We start from the raw sequence: 20,675 nt of genomic DNA, 5'->3' as shown, positions 1-20,675 counted from the left end.
TTCGCTCCGGCGTCGTCCCACCGCGTCTTCCTCGTGCTCGTCCCTTGAGTCTGGCAATGCTGCCTAGGGGAGCGTCTTTTCCGAAGGACGCTTTCGTTCGTTTTTGTCCCGCTAACTCCGTCTTCTCTCTTTCGCTCCACAGCCGCTCACACGGAGGAACTCGCGACAAAGCGTCCACGAGGGAAGAGACCGTCGCGTCCCAAATGAAACAGGCGCTCCAGCACTATTTCGGTCATCTGGAGTCGCCTGTCCCAGTTTCTCTTACCTTTCCCTCTTGCGCTTGCTCTTCGCGCAGGCGCCTCCCCTCCTCTCCTCTCCGCTCGCGAGTTTGTTTCACGCCCGCCTCGCTCAACAGCAAAGATGGAGAAGTTTTTTGCTCTCTTGGGGAAGAGACTGCCTCTTCCGTTGGCCACGCGCGTGACAAAATATGTCTCGTTTGAACTCGAAGGGTTCTATTCGGCGCTGTCGCCGCCAGCATATCCAGGCGCTCCCAGTGACGTGGACCTCTGGCGGAAGCCTTCTCGGGTCGGGGCTTCACCCCCCGGTCCGGGGCCGGGCGTCAGTGCGCCTCCTCTCGCTGCCGCCTCGTCTGAAGAGAGGAATCTCCTCGAACTCGTCTCGGAGGTCCCCGGCCTGCTTGCGGGAGGAGCGAGACCGGGCGTACCGCATGCAGGCGACCACGGGTTCGATCCCCAGGGTTTTTATCTCCTGTGTTGGAAGGAAAAGACCTCGACGGCGCCCAAGTTCAAGATTCCTCTCGCCGAGGCCAGGCTGGTCAACAACATCACGGAGCAGGGGCCGTGTGTGTACATCATTGCGAGCAACGGCGAGTACGAGTTTCAGTGCTCCGAGGCGCGGATCTGCAACCTGTGGCTCGAGACCTTGCAGCAGCTGGGCTGCCGCCTCCTCAAGTTCACGGATCTGTATCGCCTCACGGACTTCATTGGCGAAGGGAGCTTTGCGAAGGTTTACATCGGCGTCCACCTCTTCACAGGCGAGAAGGTCGTTGTGAAGGCGATCAACAAGAAGAAGGTGCTCGAGAGCAACGTGTACACGGAGATTGAAGTCCTCCGGAAGGTTCTCCACCCGTACATCCTGCGCCTCTACGCCGCGTACGAGCAAGAGGACTACGTCTGTCTAGTGCTGGAGTACCTTCGCGGCGGCGAGCTCTTTGATTACCTGAGCGAAAAGGGACCCGTCACGGAGGACCAGGCGCGGCAGTGCATGCGCCGCCTGCTTCTCGCGCTCCAGTGTCTCCATTCCAAGGGCGTCGTCCACCGCGACCTCAAGACGGAGAACCTGATTCTCGAGGCGCCAGACAACCCAACGACCCTGAAACTCATAGACTTTGGCCTTGCGTCGACGCTCGGCAGCCCGTCGATGCGCATGCGGTGTGGGTCGCCTGGATACGTCGCGCCAGAAATCCTCCAAGACCTGCCGTACGGCACGAAGGTCGACGTGTTCAGTGCGGGGATCATCCTGTACACGCTGATTGCCGGCTTCACGCCTTTTCGAGGGGCGAACGTGAAGGAAATCTTGAAGAAGAACTTGCGGTGTCAACTGAACTTCACACACCATCGATGGGGAAACGTGACGCACTCGCTGAAAGACTTGGTCGCCTGGATGTGCTGCCGGAACCCCGAGAAACGCTGCGCGGCATCGCAGGCCCTCACTCACCCGTGGTTCCACAAAGTCCAAAAGCCGCTGCCGACTCCCCTCTCGCCGGCGTCCGTCTGCTCTTCTCTTTACCCGCAGCTGAGCCCGTTGTCAGGCGCGAACAGTGCGCTGGCGAGCGAACGCGCGTCTGTTTCCACTGGCCCGGAGAGCGCTGCGCACAGCCACCGGGCGAAAGAGAGTGCTTGCCACGTGGGCAGAAGAAAGAGCGGGAGGGAGGCCGCGAGCCGAGAAGGAAGCGACGTCGGCGGTTCCTCCAAGATCGCTTCTCCTCGGGCGCCCTCGCCCGCCGCGTCTTCCTGGCGAGACCACGGCCTATCGGCCCGTTCGGCTCAACCGCAGGAAAAGCGATCCGAGGGCGGGATGCTGCCTCAACTCTCGTCGCGGGGAGTCGGCGGGCATAGCACAGCGACGCAGCAGTCCCTGTATGAGGGCCGGGGCCCCGTCGGCTACCGGGCGTTTTCAGCTAGCCAGGCGAGGCCTGGGAAGCTACAAGGCGCCCGAGACAGACGCGAGGAACAGGCGAGGCCTTTGCCTTCGCCGCCTTCAAAACCACTGAACTGTAAGAAAGAAGCCGAAGCGGTGAACGGCAATTTCTCCGGGGAGAGCGACGGACTCGTGACAGAGCGAAAACGGAGAGGCAGTCCCCCGTCTTCCGCGGACGCAGGAGGGACGGCTGAAGAACGCCGCAATACGCTGTGCTCCTCCCTCGAAAAGTTGCCGTCGTCAGTGGAAAACCAGCCGACGCTCCGCGACTCCTGTCAACCGCGGCCGTCTCCGCGGCGCATTGTGGGGGAGGCAGGCAACTTTCACACGGGCGAAGAAAGTTCGATCCATGGGGAAGATGCGTCATTCAGAGACTGCTTCGCGAAGGCCCCAGCTATGTGCCAGGATGTTTCTGAGCAGCCGCCCTCAACCAGCAAACGCCCTGAGCAGGTAAACGGAGTGCCCGTGATGCAAACTGCTTCCCTTTCCGCCCTCGTGCTGCTGACTCTCGATCGCGAATGCCTCGTCTCAGTCCCTGCCCTGTCTCTACAACCGTCGCCCACAAAGGATTAGGCAGATTTCACCAGAGTGTAGCGGCAAACCTCCGAAAAGGAAACTGCAGAATGGACCGGGGGCGTGTCGCGACGGCAGCGTCGTGGTCGCCTTGCATAGATTTGCACACGAAATGCGAATCACCTAGGCATGCGCAGATTCGTAGACTCAAAACCCATTGAAGGACAGACTGGCCAGAAACTGTCAACAGCTGGGTTGTTCGTCGTTGTGCTCGGTGCTTTTGCGAGCGCCGCAAGTTGGGTCCTCGACGCGGTCGCTCCACCCATTGTTTCCTCTGTGTGTGCTTCCATGTGTGTCTGCAGATCCCACCGTTTTCTCCGCTTCATCCTGATTTGTCTGGCTTTTCCGCAGTTCGAGGCGAGCCGTGCCCTGGCTCCCCTTGTCGGGTCGGCTCTCGTGAATCTTCCGTTGCTGTTTCTGTTCCTGCCGCCTCCTCTTCTGCGGCTTCACCCGCTGCTTCTGCTGGTTCTCCTGCCTCGGGAGATGCGTCTCCACCAAGGCAGGAAGACGGGCGCCTGCGTCGGCCTGCGGTCAAGGCCAGAGACGTTTCGCCCGGGAAACAGGACACGGAGAGCCCCACGAGAGCGCAAGATGAAACCCGCTCGACGCGAGGCTCAGCCGGCAGCCAGGCACCTGCGCGGGCCCCTGAGCAGCCCTTGTCTTGCCGCAACGGCGTCGTGCACGAGACGGCCGAAGAAGTAGAGCGCGACGGAGACGCTCGAGACAGAGGACGGGACTCAGCGTGTGCCGCCGCTGCGTCGTTTGAATCGGGTGAAGGCGGCAGAAACGGCGACGAAGCCGACAGGAAGCCTACGCCGCCATCGGGCGGCCCTCCGTGCTCTTCGACCACGTCCGTGTGTGCGCAGGCTTCCCCACTTGAAGAACCAGAACAGCAGGGAGACGCAGATGCCGGAGGGACCAGGATGTTGAAGAGGACTTCGTCCCACGCGTCGTGTGGTTCGTCAACGACTGTGGGCCTTTCTATCGCCATGACGCCGTTGACGCCTGCAATGGCGCCTGGGCGAGACGGGGCGTCGCAAGTTTCCTCTCCTCTCTGGCTGAGCCGCAGCGAGGCGCCTGAAGAGACCGGAGATCGCCACAGACAGGCAGGCGCGGATGGCCAGTCCAGAGCGCTGCAGCGGCGGATGGCGGATTTGCCCAAAGAGGCAAGCGTCCCGAGAGGCGGAAGCAGCGAAGACACGGAATTTCGAAACGGGGCAGATGGAGCAGGGGACAGCGGGATTTGCTCCACGGGTCTACAAACCAGCGGCGAATGCAGAGAGACTGACGAGGCAGACGAGAGAGGCGAGCCGGCGGGAGAGAGAAGCCAGGACAAAGCGCCTGCTTCTGCTGACTCCCGGCAAGGGCGTGAAGGAAAAGACGAAGGACAAGTCGCCTTGAGTGGGTTGTTGCGCTCCACAGGGGGGAAGAACGGCGACCAGGAGGGCCGAAATGTACAGGGCGAAGGAGAAGAGGACGTCAGAGGGGAAAGCCAGACCACGCGAGGTGCTGAAGACAGCAGCGCCAATCAACTCGACACTGCCCTCATAACTGGCATGTGCCCGCCTTCAAGTTCAAATGCACTGCATGCTCCGTCAGCGCCGTCCCTGCATCTCTCAGACCAGTTCCATGCGGAAGTTTCCTGTCAGACAGACGTTCCCAGTCCACCGCCTCTGTGTGCGCCTTCCGGCGGCTCTCCTCGTGAGCTGCATGAAGCCGGGACGGCGCCAGGGGGAGAACCCGATTCAAGCGCTCTTGTCAGTTCCGCGCTTTCGCTCCTACCCTCGAGTTCGGCTGGCCCTCACGCCAGCGAGATAGGTGACGCTGTTCTCCGTCTTGCTGACAAGGCCGATTTCTTCCGCCTCTCCGCGGCCTCGAATTCCACTGCAGAGAACTCGCCCTCGGGGCCCAGAGCCGAGGACATCGCGGGCTTCGTGACGCCGCCAGGTGCGCGGGAGGGAGTCGTGCCTGAGCCCGGAATGACAGGCGAATCTGAGACCTGGCTAGCCCTGTCTCAGCAAGTCGATCTCTTTCGGCCTCTCGCCTCTGCGGGTTCGGAGTGCCGTATGCACGACAGCTGCGCCTTCGAGCATCTTCCTTCGCTGCCTCCCAACACGCTTCTTCCGTCTTTCTTTCGACCTCCGCATGCGGAGGCAATCCTGAATAGAAACGCCACGTCCTTCGACCAGACCTCGTTGAATCCGCATCTGTTTCTGCCCTATCGAAAAGGCGAAAGCGCCGACTTGGACTTGCAGCGCTCCGCACCCGTTCGCGCAGAAGACTTGCGAGGACAAGAGGAACGGTTCTTCCAGCTACTGGAGGAACACCTCGGCGCGTTCCGACCGGGCGCCGGGAGCGTTGGAAACGGCGGCAAAGAGGGGGAAGAGCAAGACGTCTCCTCGCCGTCTCGCCCTCTCGACGACGGGCCCCTCCTGCAGTTTCTCCGAACCCCACAGGGGCCAGCGCGCCTCCACAGCCTTCTGCAGGCGCAGCGGCAAGCCGGAGCCGCGCCCGACAGACAGCCCCTTTCTTCTTCACCACTGCCTGTTTCCACATTCAGCGTGCACAACACCTCCGTGTGTCCGTTGTCTGCCGCAGCCGCGAGCGGCGGAGACAGTGCCACACGCGAGGCTGGTGGAAGTGCGTCACCCTGCGAGAGCGCAGACGCAGGAGGAAACGACAGTGGGAGGCACGGACGCGCCTTGCCTACGGACGCTGGCCTCAACTTCCTTTGTTCGCCTTCACAGGGCGTGCCCGTGCATGCGTCTTCGTCCCCGCCTCTCCCCCCGGTTTCGCCCCGCGACCCCAACCCGGCAAATGCTTCGCGACCGGAGGGCTTTCAGGAACGATGTCCTGACGCCTGTGGAACCTCGGCGAGTGCGGCAGCAGGGGCCGATGGACGACGAAGAGAAGTTGGCATTGGCGACGCGCCCCTGCAGCAGTCGGAGCCTGGTGCCGTGGTGCTCCGCAGTCCTCATCATGGAGAAGACGGGACGAAAACCTCTCAGCTGGGGGTGGCCTTTGGCCGCCTAGGCCTGAGTTGCCTGGAGAACGGCGGTGCTGACCCGCTAGACGACCGAGATGGGCGTGAGGCAGCCGCGAGGGGGGGACTTGACGCGGGCCGGCAGTCGGCTCCGGAGGAGGGTTCCCAGCCGGGGGGAAACCGAGAGGAAGACACGTCTCTTTGCCCAGAGGAATGGGCAGACGCCGAGGAGCTGCCTTCAGAAGCGCGCGACGAAACTGAACCGATGTCCTCGGTTGTCGGCGACTCATCGTTCCTGGCTGCATGCGCGACCGGCATCATCAAGGACTCCCGGAAACCTAAGCGAAGTGCTCGGGGGGGCACCCCGGATGAGGGGTCGGCGAAAACGCCGGGTGCAGGCCGCGAGGACGCGAGGCAGCGAAGCAGAGGAGACGCATGCGGAGGGGACAGGCACAGCAAAGACACACACGCGCCGTCGACCGAGACGGGGCGCCGAAACCCGTCGGTGTGGAACAGCCCTCCGTTGCCGCCGTTGTCCCCGCATTCGCATGTGGACAGGACCGTTGCTGAAAGCCGCCCCGGACGTTCGTGGTTATGGAGAAGGCCCGAGAGCGGACCTGCGAGTCCGTCCCAGTACGCGAAGAGACAGCTTTCTCCTGGCATGGCACCTTCTTCGCCTCCTGGCGTCGGGCCTCAGACTGCCGACCAGTGTGGCGGTGGCGGTGGGGCGTTGCCTTCACCTGATCCCGAGAGGCTTCCCATGGCGACAGCGGAGTCAGCCTCGAGGAGGGAAGGCTCTTCAGCTGATACTGCGCCAGGCAGGTCCAGTTCCGAAGTGTCTCCCCAGCTCAGCAGTCGCGAGTTGGTCGCGTTGTCGCTCTGCAGCGGCAGCGGCGAAGGCAGTGCTGATCGTGAGCAACCAGGCGGCGTCCCTAGGGAGGGACCCGCTTGGGCAGCCCGTGGAGGAAGAGAAAGCGAGGAAAGACAACACGGGTTGCTTCGTGAAGGGGGGGGGAAAGGGCCCTCGAGGGCGGGGCCAGAACGGCAGAGTCGCCTCGGGGCACCGGAGGCTTACGGGAGCGACGGAGCTCCGGAAAGCGAGGAGGAAGCGGCACGAGGCCGAGGGCGAGCGAAGGGCGAGTCGGGTCTCGGCAAGGAAACCACAGATCCGACTGAATCGCCTGGACCCGACACACTGGACGCACATGTGCGGACGGAGGCTCTCCAGGCGAAGCGGCACGGCGAAACGAGCGGCGATCCCACCGACGGGCGTCAGACAGAAGGAGCCCATAGCCCTTTGAGTGTCTCGGGCGTTGCGACCGACCACGCAAACCGGGAAGTGGAGGAGCCGCTGGAGCATGCGGTTGTGGAAGGACAAACGCAGTTGCCGATGGAGAGGTCCTTTTCTGGTCCGATGGCTGGAGGAGACAGTCCCGGCGCGGTGGATCGATTGGATGGGAAAAGGCTGACAAAGGACACCGGAGCGTCGCGGGCCGCGGACGTGTCGACGGAAGGCGAAGGCCAGGAGGGAAACGGTCTCGGAGGCGAAGAGAAGACGCTTTCTTCGCCGGCTCCACAGACCTTTCCGTCCCATGCCGCGCCACGTGGGCAGACGCAAAGCCCATCGCGGGCGCCCTTCTTGCAGTGGAACCGTCGCCATCTTGTTGCCTCGGCGCTGTCCCCTTCGTTGGCGAAGCGCGCGACCCGGCCGACAGACGCGGTGGGGTCGGAGGTCTCTGGGGCTCCCAGTGAGCGCCCCAAGTCCTTGGGGGACCGGGGCTTTCTGAGCCAGGCGGGGCGGACACGCAGCGACAAGCGCGAGGATTCCGGTTCGTCGAAGCAAGGGCGCGCAGAAAGTGCGTCGGCCTTCTCCTGTCTTTCAGGCGGGAAGAAACAGAGCGAGAAAAAGGAGACTCCCCGACGGTGGCGACGCGAGAGGCGCGGCGCGAGCTCTCGCTCCTCTCACAGCTCGGTCCCTCGGTCGGCGTGTTCCCACGGATCCGAAAGGGACGACCGGGTGCATGCAGGGCTGGACAGCAGAGGCAGTTTCTTGGACGACGACCGCAGGTGTTCCTGCTTCGCCAGCAACAGGTCGAGCGTCTCGTCGACGGGGCTGTCTCCGCGCCGCAAGCGAAGCACGGCTGCCTTCCTTTGGTCGAACCTAACGGGGGGTTCGAGCGGCGTCGGCCCCGCGGGCGACGAGGGAGACGAAGTGTGCTCTTCCAGGGCTGGGGACAGAAAGCGGTCTTACGGGTTTCGATGGAGGTTCTCCTTCGTGTCCACGTGGTCCACATCGCGGGTCCACGGCAGCCACTACGTGAGAAGTGACGGCTCGAGTGCGTCGCTGGCGAAGGTTCCGCCCCTCCCTTCTTCTGCCTCGTGCGCCTCTGCCGCGTCGTGCTCGACCTTCTCGGTTGCCGGCCAGGGCGAGACCGACGCATGCGCCTCTCTGCGCCTCGCACAGGCCGGCTCGAAGGAGAGACAGAAACCTGGATCCAGAAGGGGGAGCGAGAAGTCCCGGCGCCACAGGGGCTTCCTCGACAGCATCATGCGAGGGAGGAGAACAGTGGGTAAGGAAAAAAGGACCAAGCAAAGGCGAGAAGACGCGCCGCTGCCGGGGCCGGCAGACCAAGGGACCCAGGCCGGCGGCTGGGACGCAGATGAGGTCAACGCGTTGCGTCAGCAAGAGTGCGAACGGCGCGGGGGGAGCAACCTGCAGATGCGCGAAGAGGAGAGAGACGAGCGTGGGACGGAAGAGCCGCAGCGCTGCAGACCCGAGGAAGTGCGGAAGGGATCGGGTTCGTCCTGTTCCGAGGGAAGAAACAGGACGGACGGTACCGTTCGAGGGGCGTCGCGACTGTCGAGTGGAAGGGAACCGAGTGGCAGTTGCGCGAGTTCGGAGCCGGCGTCATCTCTCCACCGACGGCGGAGCAACGCCTCGGTGTCCAGCGCCTCCGAGACACTCGACGGACGGGCGTCGTGCGCCTCCCGCACATCTCAGCACACCGGTGTGAGCTGGAAGGGTTCGCAAGTCAGCCAGTCCGGGCGCGCTCGCAGGGTGGCTGCGGACCTCGCTGCTCGGCGTGCCTCGATCGCCACGGTGTATTCGCATGCAGATAGCACTAGATCTGCCACGAGCAAGGCCGGTTCGCGGCGTGGCCAGCGTCGCCATTCGGCGCATCACGCGGACGCAGCTTTAGAAACCCCGGGATCGCCCAACCACGCAAACAGTATCCACGGACGCCTCGGCGACTTCCTCTCGTCGTCCTCGATTTTCGCCAAGCTGGCGTCTGCCGTGGGCGCGCGCGACTGGATCACAGGCAAGCGGCGCGCTCACGAAGGCGAGGACTCCGTCGAGGCGCGAGGCGGAGGGGAGAAGAGGGCGAGAGAGGATCACCGACGAGGGACGAAGGAAGGCGCGAGACGTGGGAGTGGGGGAAAACGCGACAGCTACCAGAGAGGCGGGACGCTCGGATCCGAGGGGGCGTCTTCGCACCACAGAGGCAGCAGCGTCAGTGAGCAAACGTGCGAGGAGGAGCGAAGACGCTCGCTGGGTGGGGCGCAGCCGGGAGGAGGGCGGAAGGCGACAACCCTCTGGGAGGACTGGTACGACGGCGAGGCGTTTTTCCAAGACGCCCAGGACGCCTGGGGGCCAGAGGAGGAGAAGGCGATCGTGGAAGAGGAAGGCAGCCGGCACGCGAAACACGGGGACGAGCCTGAGGCGGGGTGCGTCGCTCAAAGTGGGGATGCTGCGTTGAGTCCGCAGAAAATGAAGCTCGTAACCATGGACTCGAAGAACTCGTTGGCGCGCAGGCAAAGCGCGGCTACAGCGACGACCGCGGATTTCTTCTCGTCTTCGTCGTGTTCCAGCGACTTCACCTACGTCGAAGGTCTCGAGTACGCGCGACGGGAACGCGGCTCTTTGTTTCTCTGGTCTTCCGCGTTCTCGTCTTCGTTCTCTTCCGCGTATGCCCAGGCGAACGGCGCGGCGCACGTGCAGCCGACGATGAGCGCGGGAGGCGCACCGAGCCAGAAGCCGCTCCTCGCGTCGGGATCGCGGGGACTTGCGCTGGCCGAGGAGACCCTTGAGCGGAAGCGAAGGGGCGAGGAAGCGGTGCGAGTCGGCCGAGGCAGACGGGTGGTCGGCAGGGTGAACAGCGCAGGCCGCGAAGTCGAGGTGCGTCGGGGGCCGGCGCCGCAGCTCGTGGAGGAGAAGCTGCACGGGACGTCGTTTCTCTCGTTTTTTGATGACCCAGACGACCGAGAGAGGGACAGGCTCAACGGGCGCCCCAGGCAGAGAAAGCGACACACACGCAGTCCCCCCGCGCTGTCCTCGCGCCGGTCCAGCGGCGACGGATCTGAGAGACTGCGGGCGAGCGAAGGGGCGACAGAGACACCGGAGTGGAGACACGTTCGAGGCAAAGGCAGACGCGTACGGACCCGGTGCAAGCGATACGGCGTAGAGAGCGCAGAAGATGGAAGGGATGCGTTCTGAGGCGCGAGAGCGACGGGCGTCTCTCACGCCGGGATGAGCAAAGACCGAAAAGTGCCGTGGGATCTGTGTCTGCGAGAGGGCCAAGTCGCAGGGTGTGGGGGCAAAGGCGTCGAGGGAACCTTTGTGTGAGGGTGACACGCGTTTTGGAAAGACCGAATGCAGCATGTGTCCATGCGGGATTCCGTTCCCGCGTCGCAACTTTTTTGATTCATCCGTCTTCTGTCCTCATGAGGACCGGTCAACGACGCGTGCCCTTGAGCTTTGTCGCGACTTTTGAGGTTCGCCTCTTTTCTGCGGAGCCTTTGCTGTGCTGCGTCTCTCGCAAGGCACACGCGCGTGCGCCCGACAGGGACACCGACACACTGACAAGCGCATGCAGACAACGGTGGAGTCTCCAAGACAGCACACTCCGTCTCCAGTTCGCCGTGCTGTCGGGTTTCAGCTGCTCAGGGTTTCTCTCCACTCGGCGGCCATAACGCGCCCACACGCAGCCGCCCCGTTTCAGCGAAGAGAAAAGTGTTTCATCGTTTCGAGACTCTCACACCTCAGCTTATCCACTGTTTTATCTGGCCCAAATTCTCACGGCACGCAAAGCCTTCCGGGCTCTAAGAAGGGTTTCGCAGCGTGCTTAGGAATCCAGGATGAGAGAAACGGTGAGAGGCCACATGAGAAGCTTCTCCATTAGGGAGAGCTGCAAAGCACACATCACCATCTTTGGGTGATTTGCGCACCTGCCTTGCTCAGGCCTCTTTGTGGGCACATGCGTGGCGATTAACGCACGACACCGGGGAATGGTTTTCATTGTTCTTCTGCGAGGCGACCTCAAGGTGTAAAGAGCCGGCGTGTGGTTTCGCTCAGCTGTTCTTTTGAGGAAAGAGAAGCGGAACGGCAGGGGAGGGGATCTGTGGTGCCGAGATCTAGGCGCCTGTTTCTGGAATTCAGCTGCAAAGGCGAAAGCTCGCCGCTTGCCCGACTGTCGAAGTTGGTCGGCTTACACCGGAAGATCGAGGACTCTTGTCACGCGCCACCCAGCCGTTGGCTGGTAAGCAGCACGCAACTGTCAGCTTGTCCCCGGCAGATGAAGCGGCAAAGCAGGCTCGACTCAAGAAAAAGCTTCTCGAAGTGTGGAATCGGAGGCCGGTATCTGTCTAAGTGAGCATCAGTGCAGATTAGTCTCGATCACAGCACTTGAAGTGAAGCTCTGCACGTGGCGATACACTCGATAGAGTCTCTTAGGATCCATTGATGTAGCGCTCGAAAAAGCATCCGCGTCCAGTTAAACAGATTCCTTCGTGCCACTCGGCTGAAAGAGGTTAACAGGAAGAAACCCAGATCGTGCGAACTCTGGAAACGTGTTCTTAGACCTCTCGCCATGCCGGAAAAACGGTGAAGCAGTGCGTGAATTTTTCTGAAGATTCCTAAACACGTCAGCCAACGCTACGGCCTTAAACCGTTTCACGCCAAAAGGCGTTTTGTGTCGCAAAAGACTCGATTAAGAGCTCAACGTGCTGTTCCCACGAATCGCTTTGCTTGGGCGACGCTGCCTCTCAGGTTTCGCGTCGACACGGCGGCACGAAGAGAGCCCGGTGGGAGAAGTGAAACTGCCAAGACGAAACAATACGTCCCCATCCGATTCATATACGCAGGATAACAGTCCTGCTCACGTTCCAGCATAACATATATATATATATATATATATATATATATTTGTATTCCATCCCTGCGCCTCCAGTCTGGATTACTTTGTCCCAGCTCTCGCCTTCTTCTTTATTTCTTCGACAACCCGCAGGAAGCGAGGCAGGAAGTCTTCGAGCTCTTGCTTCTTTGCTCCTGTAGCAGAGAAGGAAACGGAGAAAAAAAAGGAAAAACTGAGGCAGCAGATTCCCAATCCGCCACCCGATAGCACCGAATCGCACGCTTGGCACGCCGCAGTCACGCGCACAGATCCCTTTCATACGACGGGAACAACGTGACTCAAATGCATGCCAAGCTGTTCAAACGAGAGATAAATGCAGGGACAGGCGTGTGCAAATCAAGCGTCACGTAGCACCCGACTGCGGTATGAATACATACATATATATATATATATATATATACATATATGAATGTATAAATACAATCAGGTTTATGCACAGACGCCTGTAGAAATATTTATGGCTCTAGCGGCCCACGTGAGTACGGATATAAGCCTCTCCAGATGCGTGTTGTGTCGCTCACAGGCTTCGTTTTCGAGAGTCAAACGACAGGGTAAAACCGGCCAGAAAAGCGAGAACGCCGCCATATTTAAATAACGCGATTCAAGCCTACGCTCAAGACGCTGTCGCGTCAATTGGCGCAAGAGCCGTTTGCCTTGGCGCTTTCGTTTCCTTTGAAAAGTTCGATTTCTGGTTTCTGCAGAGAGGACAAAACTTACCGATCGCAACAGCCACCGTGCAATACGGGACAGGGAAATTCTCGCAGTGGCTGCCGTAGTTGGAAAACGTGTGACCGCAGATCGTCTTCTGATTGCCGCGCCAAGCCTTGCGAGCCTGCTGGTCTTCAAGTTTAAAAGGACATGCCAGTAACCCTTCTTCTGAGGTTTGCCGATCCGCCTTCCCCGCATTCCTTTCAATTGATTCTGACGCGCTCGCACAGGCTCGTCCCTCGCCTCCCAGTGAAGAGGAAGAGGGCGCAGAAGAAGTAGAAGAAGAAGTAGAAGAAGAACAATCCGCAGGTGGAGACGCACTCGACGGAGTTGCTGGGAGAGTCCGTGACTTTGGGGCAGATGCAGGAGAGGAAGAAGACGACTCTGGGGAGTAACATGGGACCACGCGAAGGCCAGAGCACCTCCGTTTGAAGAGTGCGGAGCCGAAGAACGTTAACAGACGGTCTTCCTCCTCTCTCGCTTCCTCGTCCGTGGCCTCCGTGCGCTTCCCGGGTGATTCGTCTCGTGTCTCTCGCCCTCGTGATATCTCATTTCGCGTCGCCTCAGCCAGGAAAGAGAGATCGAGAGCAATGGAAATCCGATTATTCGGCGTCAGCAAGATGCGGCTTCCTGACAGGAGGGAGGCAAACAGAGAGGGAACCAAAACAGTGGCAACAGAACTCCGGAAACCCGCACGAATCCGAGCGGAGCGTCGACAGTCAAACTTAGCTCTTCGTATTTGTCCAGAAACGACGCAGCGCCACAAGCATCCACCTTTCACGGCCCCGCGTTCCTCTCCTTTCTTGTGCCTCACCTATCTGGTCACAGACTTTCTCCAGTTCACTCCTGAACCAGCGGTAGAGCTCTCGGCGTTCTTCCAACAGCTGCCTGAGACCAGCTTGGCCTAGAGGAACGAAACAGACGGTGGACTTGAGACTTCACAGAGACGCAGTGAGTGACCCATTTTTGACAATACGTGGCAAAAACTGTTCGGTGCGCCGAGACGAAGGTCTCTCGCCCGTGACGAGAACGAAAAACGGAGACGGCCTCAGTGCCCAGGGCCTCGTAAGAGAGCGGAAACAGCGAGAGAGAGAGACGGCAGCGAGACACAGGAAGGCCAGGCCAGAGACGCTGGAAAACAGAAACAACTGCAAGTCGCTAAAGACAACAAACGAACACGAGACATGCACAAAAGCACTACACAGTTACCCCACACAGGAATACATAAATATATAAATGTATATTTGGGTATGTGTGCTTGCGTGTATACATGCTTCTGTGTGTATAAAGGTGGATAAGTGGGAACCCTTGTAAGGGGAAGCAAAAGGGTGAGAAGAGCATTTTCAGTAAAGGGGCAAACACGCAGGCGACGACCTCTCAGGCGGACGTTTGGCGAAGAAGAAGCAAAGGCGGAGGAACCAGACGAGAGGAGAACGGTGTGTAAGAAGAAGGGAATCCGAGACTACCGATGAGGACGCGAAAACAGTTTGAGAGAGAGAGAAGAAAACGAGGACCAACTGAGCACAGAAAAGCACGAGACGTCAGCCGCTCCTGTGATGACTCCGTGCACACCAACCGAGAGAGAATCGCATCCCTCTCACATAAGAAAAGAGACAGGAGGTGAGTTACCCATTTGAAGTAGCGTGATGAACAAGTCGAGGATGGGACCGCTTCCTGCTCGCCCCGGATAGGTTGCCGCGATTTTTTGGATGCTTCTGAGCCGCAGAGGAGAGACACCAAAGCGCGATCACGTGACAAAACGTCTGGGCGGAATCGAGAAGGAATCGAGCTAAACGTAAGGGGACAGGAAAAGGAAAGTGAAGTAAGAAGAGGAAAACGAGAGGAACATTAAAGCAAATTGAGAGAAAAATAAGAAGCAGCGAGAGGACGACCGGAGGGCAGCACGAGGAAACTGAAGCAGACATAAGCCTGTCCTCTCGCCGAGCGATGGGGGAGACTTACGAGGGGTCTCCGCTGGCGATGATCGCCCCTCCTACAGGGGTAAGGAAGTTTTTGTCTGTTGATTGAACAAAGGCATCTACGCGGCCTGTTCGAATTGCCTAGAGAACCACACACATGCGTCAAATTTCAACAAAACTCTCTCTCCCGCGCCCTGTCGACGGAAATGAAAGAATATACACTCAGTTGCAAGCACATATGAATATATATATATATATATATTATATATATATATATATATATACGAGTGAGGATACCTACATATACAGGCACAAAGCGACACACATGTACATATGTACTACCATATATATATATGCACGTATAGCTCGCCATTCAAGTATATACATACATAGGTGCATGTTTGTTTTTGTGGAAAGACATGTAGTTGATTCCTGCTGCAGCTCCGCCGAGTCTTTCTAACAGGTGGGGGTCTTTGAAGTGCCCTCGGATGGGAAATGTGAAGTCGGAGTGAGGGAGGTTTCTTTTTTTTGCGGGAGCCCACCTGGTCGACAAGGTGACAACACTTGGTGCACTGCAGGCCGTATGCATTGTTGATCACATGTGCGACGCCTTTTTCCTGGCAGAGCTGAAGAGCAGAAAACCTCAGCAGACTCAGTGCGCGGGAAGACCGTCAAGATCCGAGAAGGAGGGGACGCGAAAGGAAGAAAAACAGAAAGGACACAGGGAGAGAGGCTCTCCCGCTCTCCCTCGGTGAGGACCCGAGCGAGGCGTACCCTTCGCGAATCAACAGAGACGGTCGTCCTTCCCTCGCGCCCAGAAATCCGAGAGACGTCCCATTTGTGCATTTCGTTTTAGAATAAACACAGAGCAACACACACTATGAGCAGAGCCATACAAAAGATATACGTATAAATATATGCATATATATATATATATATATATGCATGCGTAGGTATCCCGAAACAAATTCACAGAAGGCGACGGATATATGCAGAGCTCTGTCTCTCTGAATCTCTTGCGGAGGTTGTGGCAAGTAGAGGGGCTGTCAGGCTCTGAGATGGACAGAAATTTAGGTGTAGTTGGGTTCTCTCTCGTGAAAGAAGAGATAAACTCGTCAGCTCAATTCACATTACAACTTTGGATACAGTGACGTGTGTACTGCAAATCGTTACACGCCCTCTTCTCGTCTCCTGTCGTGGATCGCCCGATTCCGTCAGACGAAACGTTTTGGCTCGACAGACTCTGCCTCTCGGAGTCGCGTCCTGGTCCGGACAGACGGGGCCAGCCTTGATGACGCGCCGCTCTTTAAACACGCAAGCGTCGTCCCCCCCCCCTGCGGCTTCCACGGCGCGGTGTTCCTCCCATTATACTGCTTCTTCTTTCCTTGTGGGTGTCTTTTCATCACACCCTTTTTTCTCTCTCACACGTGGCTTACTCGAGCGATGGCGTCAACCTGGTCCGGTTCCCGAGGCGCGAAAGTCGAAGTGGTGCTAAGCACACAAAGTACGTTTTCCGGTTTGAGTCTGTCGATGGCGGCTGGGAACGCAAGTGGGAACCAAACACGAAGAAAAGTGCACGCACGCGGGGCATCGACAGCCCCAGGCAGACTGGGAAACACGAGCGATCGAGACGCGGAAGCGCGGAAAGGAAGTCGTCCTGATGCCGCGCACATCGTTAACCTCTGACTCTTTTGGCGCAACGCATGCGTGGCGGCAATCCATATGGGCCGCCGGAGGGGAGAGAAGAAGTGCAAGAGTTGAGCCTCTGGGAAGCGCGAGCGGCAAGTAAAGCGGCGTTAGGCTTCGGCTGCCTCAGAGTCCAGGCGATTTTCGCATCAAATGTTTGGTTTTAATGTTTCTTAAAGTTCAGTTTTCAAAGGATTACAAAAGTTCAAAAACGTTGAATGGAGATGGAGCTTGAGCTAATGTAGCCATTTTATCAAGAGGCAAAAATACAGTAGAACGCGGTCTTTATCAAAACCGATGGGGTGCAATCCCTTTGGACTCAGGATGGCGTCGAATTGTTTTTTGGTGCCGGGGGGAAACAAGGCTGCGCAGCATCTGACCTGGCGAGACCACGAGAGCGTCTTACGGACGACGAGGACGTGTGTGAACACAGACAGAAAAAGACATTTCACGAACGTTTCCGCTTCACTCACCGGCGATCGCGGCGAGATCCGTCTGAAGTGCAAAGCTCCCGGGCGCCCGAATCATCTCAACCACCTCAGCTTGAAATCCTGTGACAGAAAGCGGCATACGAGAAAAAACCAGTGACCTGTTTGCAAACAGGTCGATCAACCTATACTACGCGATGGGCACAAATCGGCGAAACTCTCTACATACAGCACAGCGATGTACATATATATAGAATTATATATATATATATATATATAATTATAGAAGAGTTTGTACGAATGAACACATGCACAGTTGCGGCTGTGTGTGTATCGAGCGACCAGCAGCGCCTGCGAAGGCTTTCAGTTCGAGGGGCACGATTTTCACCTGCGGAGTAGATGGATTTGAGACAAGCTTTTTGGTCGATTCGAGAGAAAATGATGAACCGAGCCGACGCAGGGCGTACGCTCCGAAGTGATGAGAAGCACAGGGTGAGAGACAGCCCTGTGGCGAAAGGAACAGGCAGAGCCGCGCGCGCCGCCTAGAAAACAAGAACCAGACAGCAAGGAAACGACGAAGAGGGTCTCTCTGGAAATACGTTTCTTTGCACGCCAGCTGCTGCGACTTTTCCTGTTTGTGTGTTGGGGCGCTTGGGTTGGTATTTTCGATCTCCCATCCTCCCGTTTCGATCCGCAGAAAACACCCGCCTTGCAGTCGATCTGAAACGTTTTAGAGTTCGGGCTTGGGACGCGCCGCGTTCAGTTGCGCCTCCCCACGGAGCAGTGAGCGAACGGAGAAACCACGGACTGCATTTCCGAAGTACAAAAGCCGCGTTTTCGGCCTACCCGAGATTGAGAGTCCTCCTCCTATTTTCTGTGCCTGTCACAAACTTCCCCTTTCCTTTGCAGTGCGCAACCGACGAACCTTGACTCCGCAGATGTGCAGGGCGTCAAGCGCGAGGCGCCTCGCGAGCGCAAAGAGCAGCGACGATCCCGCCGCCTTCGGCTGGAGAGCTGCGATATCCCCTGACCTTGCGAAGGCGCGAAAGGGAGACAGCAGGCACTGGACGATGTCAGTCAAGGTATGGACACGCACCCGCGCTGGGACGAAAACGCCGCTCAAGCAGAGAGATGCAAAAGCTGTTTTATAAACGGAGACACAGGTGAATGCACCACCACATTTGCGCAGCCAAGGTCAACTCCACACAGCATACGCACAGACAACCGTTTCCCTACACAAGTCTACATCTAGCTATGCAAGTACATACAGACAGGTTGAGAGTGGCATAGATCCATATTGATCGACACATACAATTCGTTACAGATACAGACATCGTTTCTGTGGAGGTGATCCGGACACCCCGAGAGACTGCATGGAAAAGTGACGCGAGCCGAGGTGAGGTGAGAGAGGGAGGATGTTTTGGCGTGGCCAACCTCAAGAGGGAGACTCCAAATCTCAAGCATTTCCTCTCTGCTCGGACCTGCCAATGCCATGGGCGAAGTTGAAGTGTCTCTGCGCCACGAGCCGACTGAAGATGCGCCCTTCGCGTTCGCCGACGCCGACATTCCCAAGGTGGTTGTTGCTGAAAGTCACCGGCCGAGAAATCGCAAGAGAGCAGGACAGTCGGAAAGAGAGAAGAAACACTCCAAAGACACACGGCACGCGCGAAAGTCGGGAGACGGAGGCACACTGACAAGTAGAACGACGCGAGAACGCTCTGAGGAGTGCAGACGCCAGCGCGTTCGCCCACATGAAGTGTAGTCTACGGGCATGCATGCAGTCCCAGTTGGAACGCCAACCTGTCCGAGGAAAGCGTGGTTTCGAGGTCCACACAGGCACACAAAAAGCGAATAGACGTACCTGTCAGCGTTCGCAAGCTCCTCCAGAAAGAGAGTGACCGCTAAATCCCCCCACGGCTCCTCTGGGAGGCGCCGCTGCTCAAGAAGTCTGGGAGAACGCCGAGCATGCACGACAACAACAGAGACTCTCTGCGACTCGTTTTTAGACGGCGCCGCGCGATCCCAGGTCCCGAGACACATGGGTTCTCAAAAGGTGAGATCGCAGCTGCCTGTGTATACAGGTTCGTATACACATATGTGTGTGTACATATACGACTTGTGTGTATCGACAGTGAGAGGATGGGCGCACAGGCGTTTGGACACAGGGGCGAAAAACAGCTACTCTTTCCCCAGGCAAGTTCTGTGCTTATTTTCGGTACCGTCCAAGAGTGTCTTTAGGCAGATCCGACACAGCGAGACATGTGTGTGTTTCACCTCCAGCCGTGTGTGCTTCCGCAAAATCAACAGACAACCCAGCGCACAGCTCCAGATCTGTTGCCTTCCCCCCTCTGGTGGCAGTCAGACACTCAAAGCTGACCAGTGGGCATCCTCCAGGTTCTCTCCTACTTTCGAAATTGCTGGGCGCGAGAGTGGCGAGCCTGCGCGTAGCAAACGCAGCAAACGGGGGCAACGGCTGGTTTTTCAAATATACGCTGGACACCACTATATTTAGAGCACTTAACAGGATGGTCTGAGACGCTCAGCAGACCTCGGATGCGGTGGTCAACGGCATTCAAGATCTAAACCAGTAGTCCAACTCGTAGGCGGATCCACCATCGCGAAAATGGGAAATCCGAGAAAAAAGGACAGACAGCAGAGGCCAGCAGGAAAAGCGTAACGCGCCGTTCTCCCTCGTCGTGGATGCACATCTCCGCAGACAGTCTGTGATTCGTCTGTCTAGCTTCCTGCATCTGTTCCGGCGTACGGACAGCGCTGTTTGTCCTTAGACACTGCGCTGTGGGTGATCTGAACACGTCCTTGGTGATGAGATGCGGAAATGTCTCGGTGACACAGAGAAGCTGAGACGCAACTTCTGAGCAGCTACTCCAGAACACCGTACGCGAAGAGGAAGAACAGATTGTCTTCTACGAAAGACCAGGGGTTTGTGTTGTGGGAGAAAGACCGCCACCGCCAAAGGATGGAGAGGCGAAAACACAGAGGAGGTTTCTGCTTTCTTTGGAACAGGCAACAGCGGGAAAACGGGGAACAGGAAGCAAAGCCGTGAAGCGTCGTCTTCAGTTCTCTCGCACGAGAAGAAAAGAAAGGCACCGATGGAAATTTGAGCACTTTCCGGGACTGGGGGGGTCCGCCACGGCCAGTTACTTCTATCGCCCTCGAGGGATTTGAAAGGGATCACGCAGTCGCCAAAAGAAGAAAAGAACGAGACTCTCGAGTTTGAGGCAGGGCGCCCGAGGCGGGAACGCAGGAGACACTTGCCTCATCTGCAATGTCGGCGTACGACTTGCCAATCAAGTCGCCGGCGAGGCGAAGGAAACTTCCCTTTTCCATGTTTCCTTTTCTCCAGGGTTGTTGCGAGAAACTTCTCGCAGACGAAACCCCGGAAAAGGATGTGGCTGACAGGGGTCTCAGGGAGGGCGCAGGAAGGGGGAAATCGACGACGAAGGAACAGGTTGCGTCTCAGCCGTGCAGCAGGACGGAGTCCACGGTCCAGTCCGGGTCTCTCTGCCTCGGAGAAGGCAAAAGACGCTGCAGGACAATTCGCCGCTTCGAATGCGAAAACGAGCAAAGCACGGGGGTTTTTTCGCTTCTCAGTGTCAGATCGAGACGGAAGGTTAGTCTTCCTCCCACGCAGAGAAACTCGGGAAGGCGTGGCACCACTCCTGGGCGGCGGTGTTTAACACGAGACCAGGTGAAGAAGAAGCCCTTCGCTGGGTTGGGAAAGAAGGACAGAGCAACAAAGAGAGAGCAGTGAGCAGGGTAGTTTTCTGGGTTTTGTTCAAGCAGAGAGACGAGGCGCACAGCTGCCGTCGCGTTGAGTTCCGCACCAAACAACGGGACGTTCTTCAAAGACAGAAGGCAGCAATGGGAAGGCGCCTTCTGCCGTCTCCCTGGGAATAGAAAAACGGAAGAACTTCATTCACGTGCCCTCATCGCAGAGAGAACAGGAAGGTCCACGTTTCCACAGGATGAGAGCGAGTGGGTCTAGGCCGGAGAGATGGCCTTTCGG

General features: G+C 58.2%; 2 protein-coding genes across 2 annotated transcripts; one reads left to right on the top strand and one right to left on the bottom strand.

The window, feature by feature from the left end:
• Nucleotides 1-360: 360 nt before the first annotated feature.
• NCLIV_057940 (hypothetical protein) lies at nucleotides 361-10,211 on the top strand (the record flags this gene model as incomplete). Its single annotated transcript, XM_003885350.1, has 2 exons — nucleotides 361-2,610; nucleotides 3,036-10,211. The coding sequence occupies 2 exons, from the start codon at nucleotides 361-363 to the stop codon at nucleotides 10,209-10,211; spliced, it is 9,426 nt and encodes a 3,141-aa protein (XP_003885399.1).
• A 1,738-nt stretch (nucleotides 10,212-11,949) lies between these two features.
• Nucleotides 11,950-19,996, bottom strand: NCLIV_057930 (putative soluble liver antigen/liver pancreas antigen domain-containing protein; the record flags this gene model as incomplete). The annotated part of the gene is made up of 14 exons (XM_003885349.1): nucleotides 11,950-12,041; nucleotides 12,625-13,245; nucleotides 13,430-13,551; nucleotides 14,217-14,330; nucleotides 14,578-14,675; nucleotides 15,077-15,160; nucleotides 15,971-16,071; nucleotides 16,694-16,771; nucleotides 17,037-17,190; nucleotides 17,574-17,679; nucleotides 18,130-18,231; nucleotides 18,510-18,596; nucleotides 19,055-19,178; nucleotides 19,921-19,996. The coding sequence occupies 14 exons, from the start codon at nucleotides 19,994-19,996 to the stop codon at nucleotides 11,950-11,952; spliced, it is 1,959 nt and encodes a 652-aa protein (XP_003885398.1).
• Nucleotides 19,997-20,675: the final 679 nt, after the last annotated feature.

This window comes from Neospora caninum, chromosome XI (genome assembly GCF_000208865.1).
Source record: "Neospora caninum Liverpool complete genome, chromosome XI".
Classification (NCBI taxonomy): Eukaryota; Apicomplexa; class Conoidasida; order Eucoccidiorida; family Sarcocystidae; genus Neospora; species Neospora caninum.
Note: the sequence above shows the minus strand (reverse complement) of the source record. Positions and strands in the feature narration are given on the sequence as shown.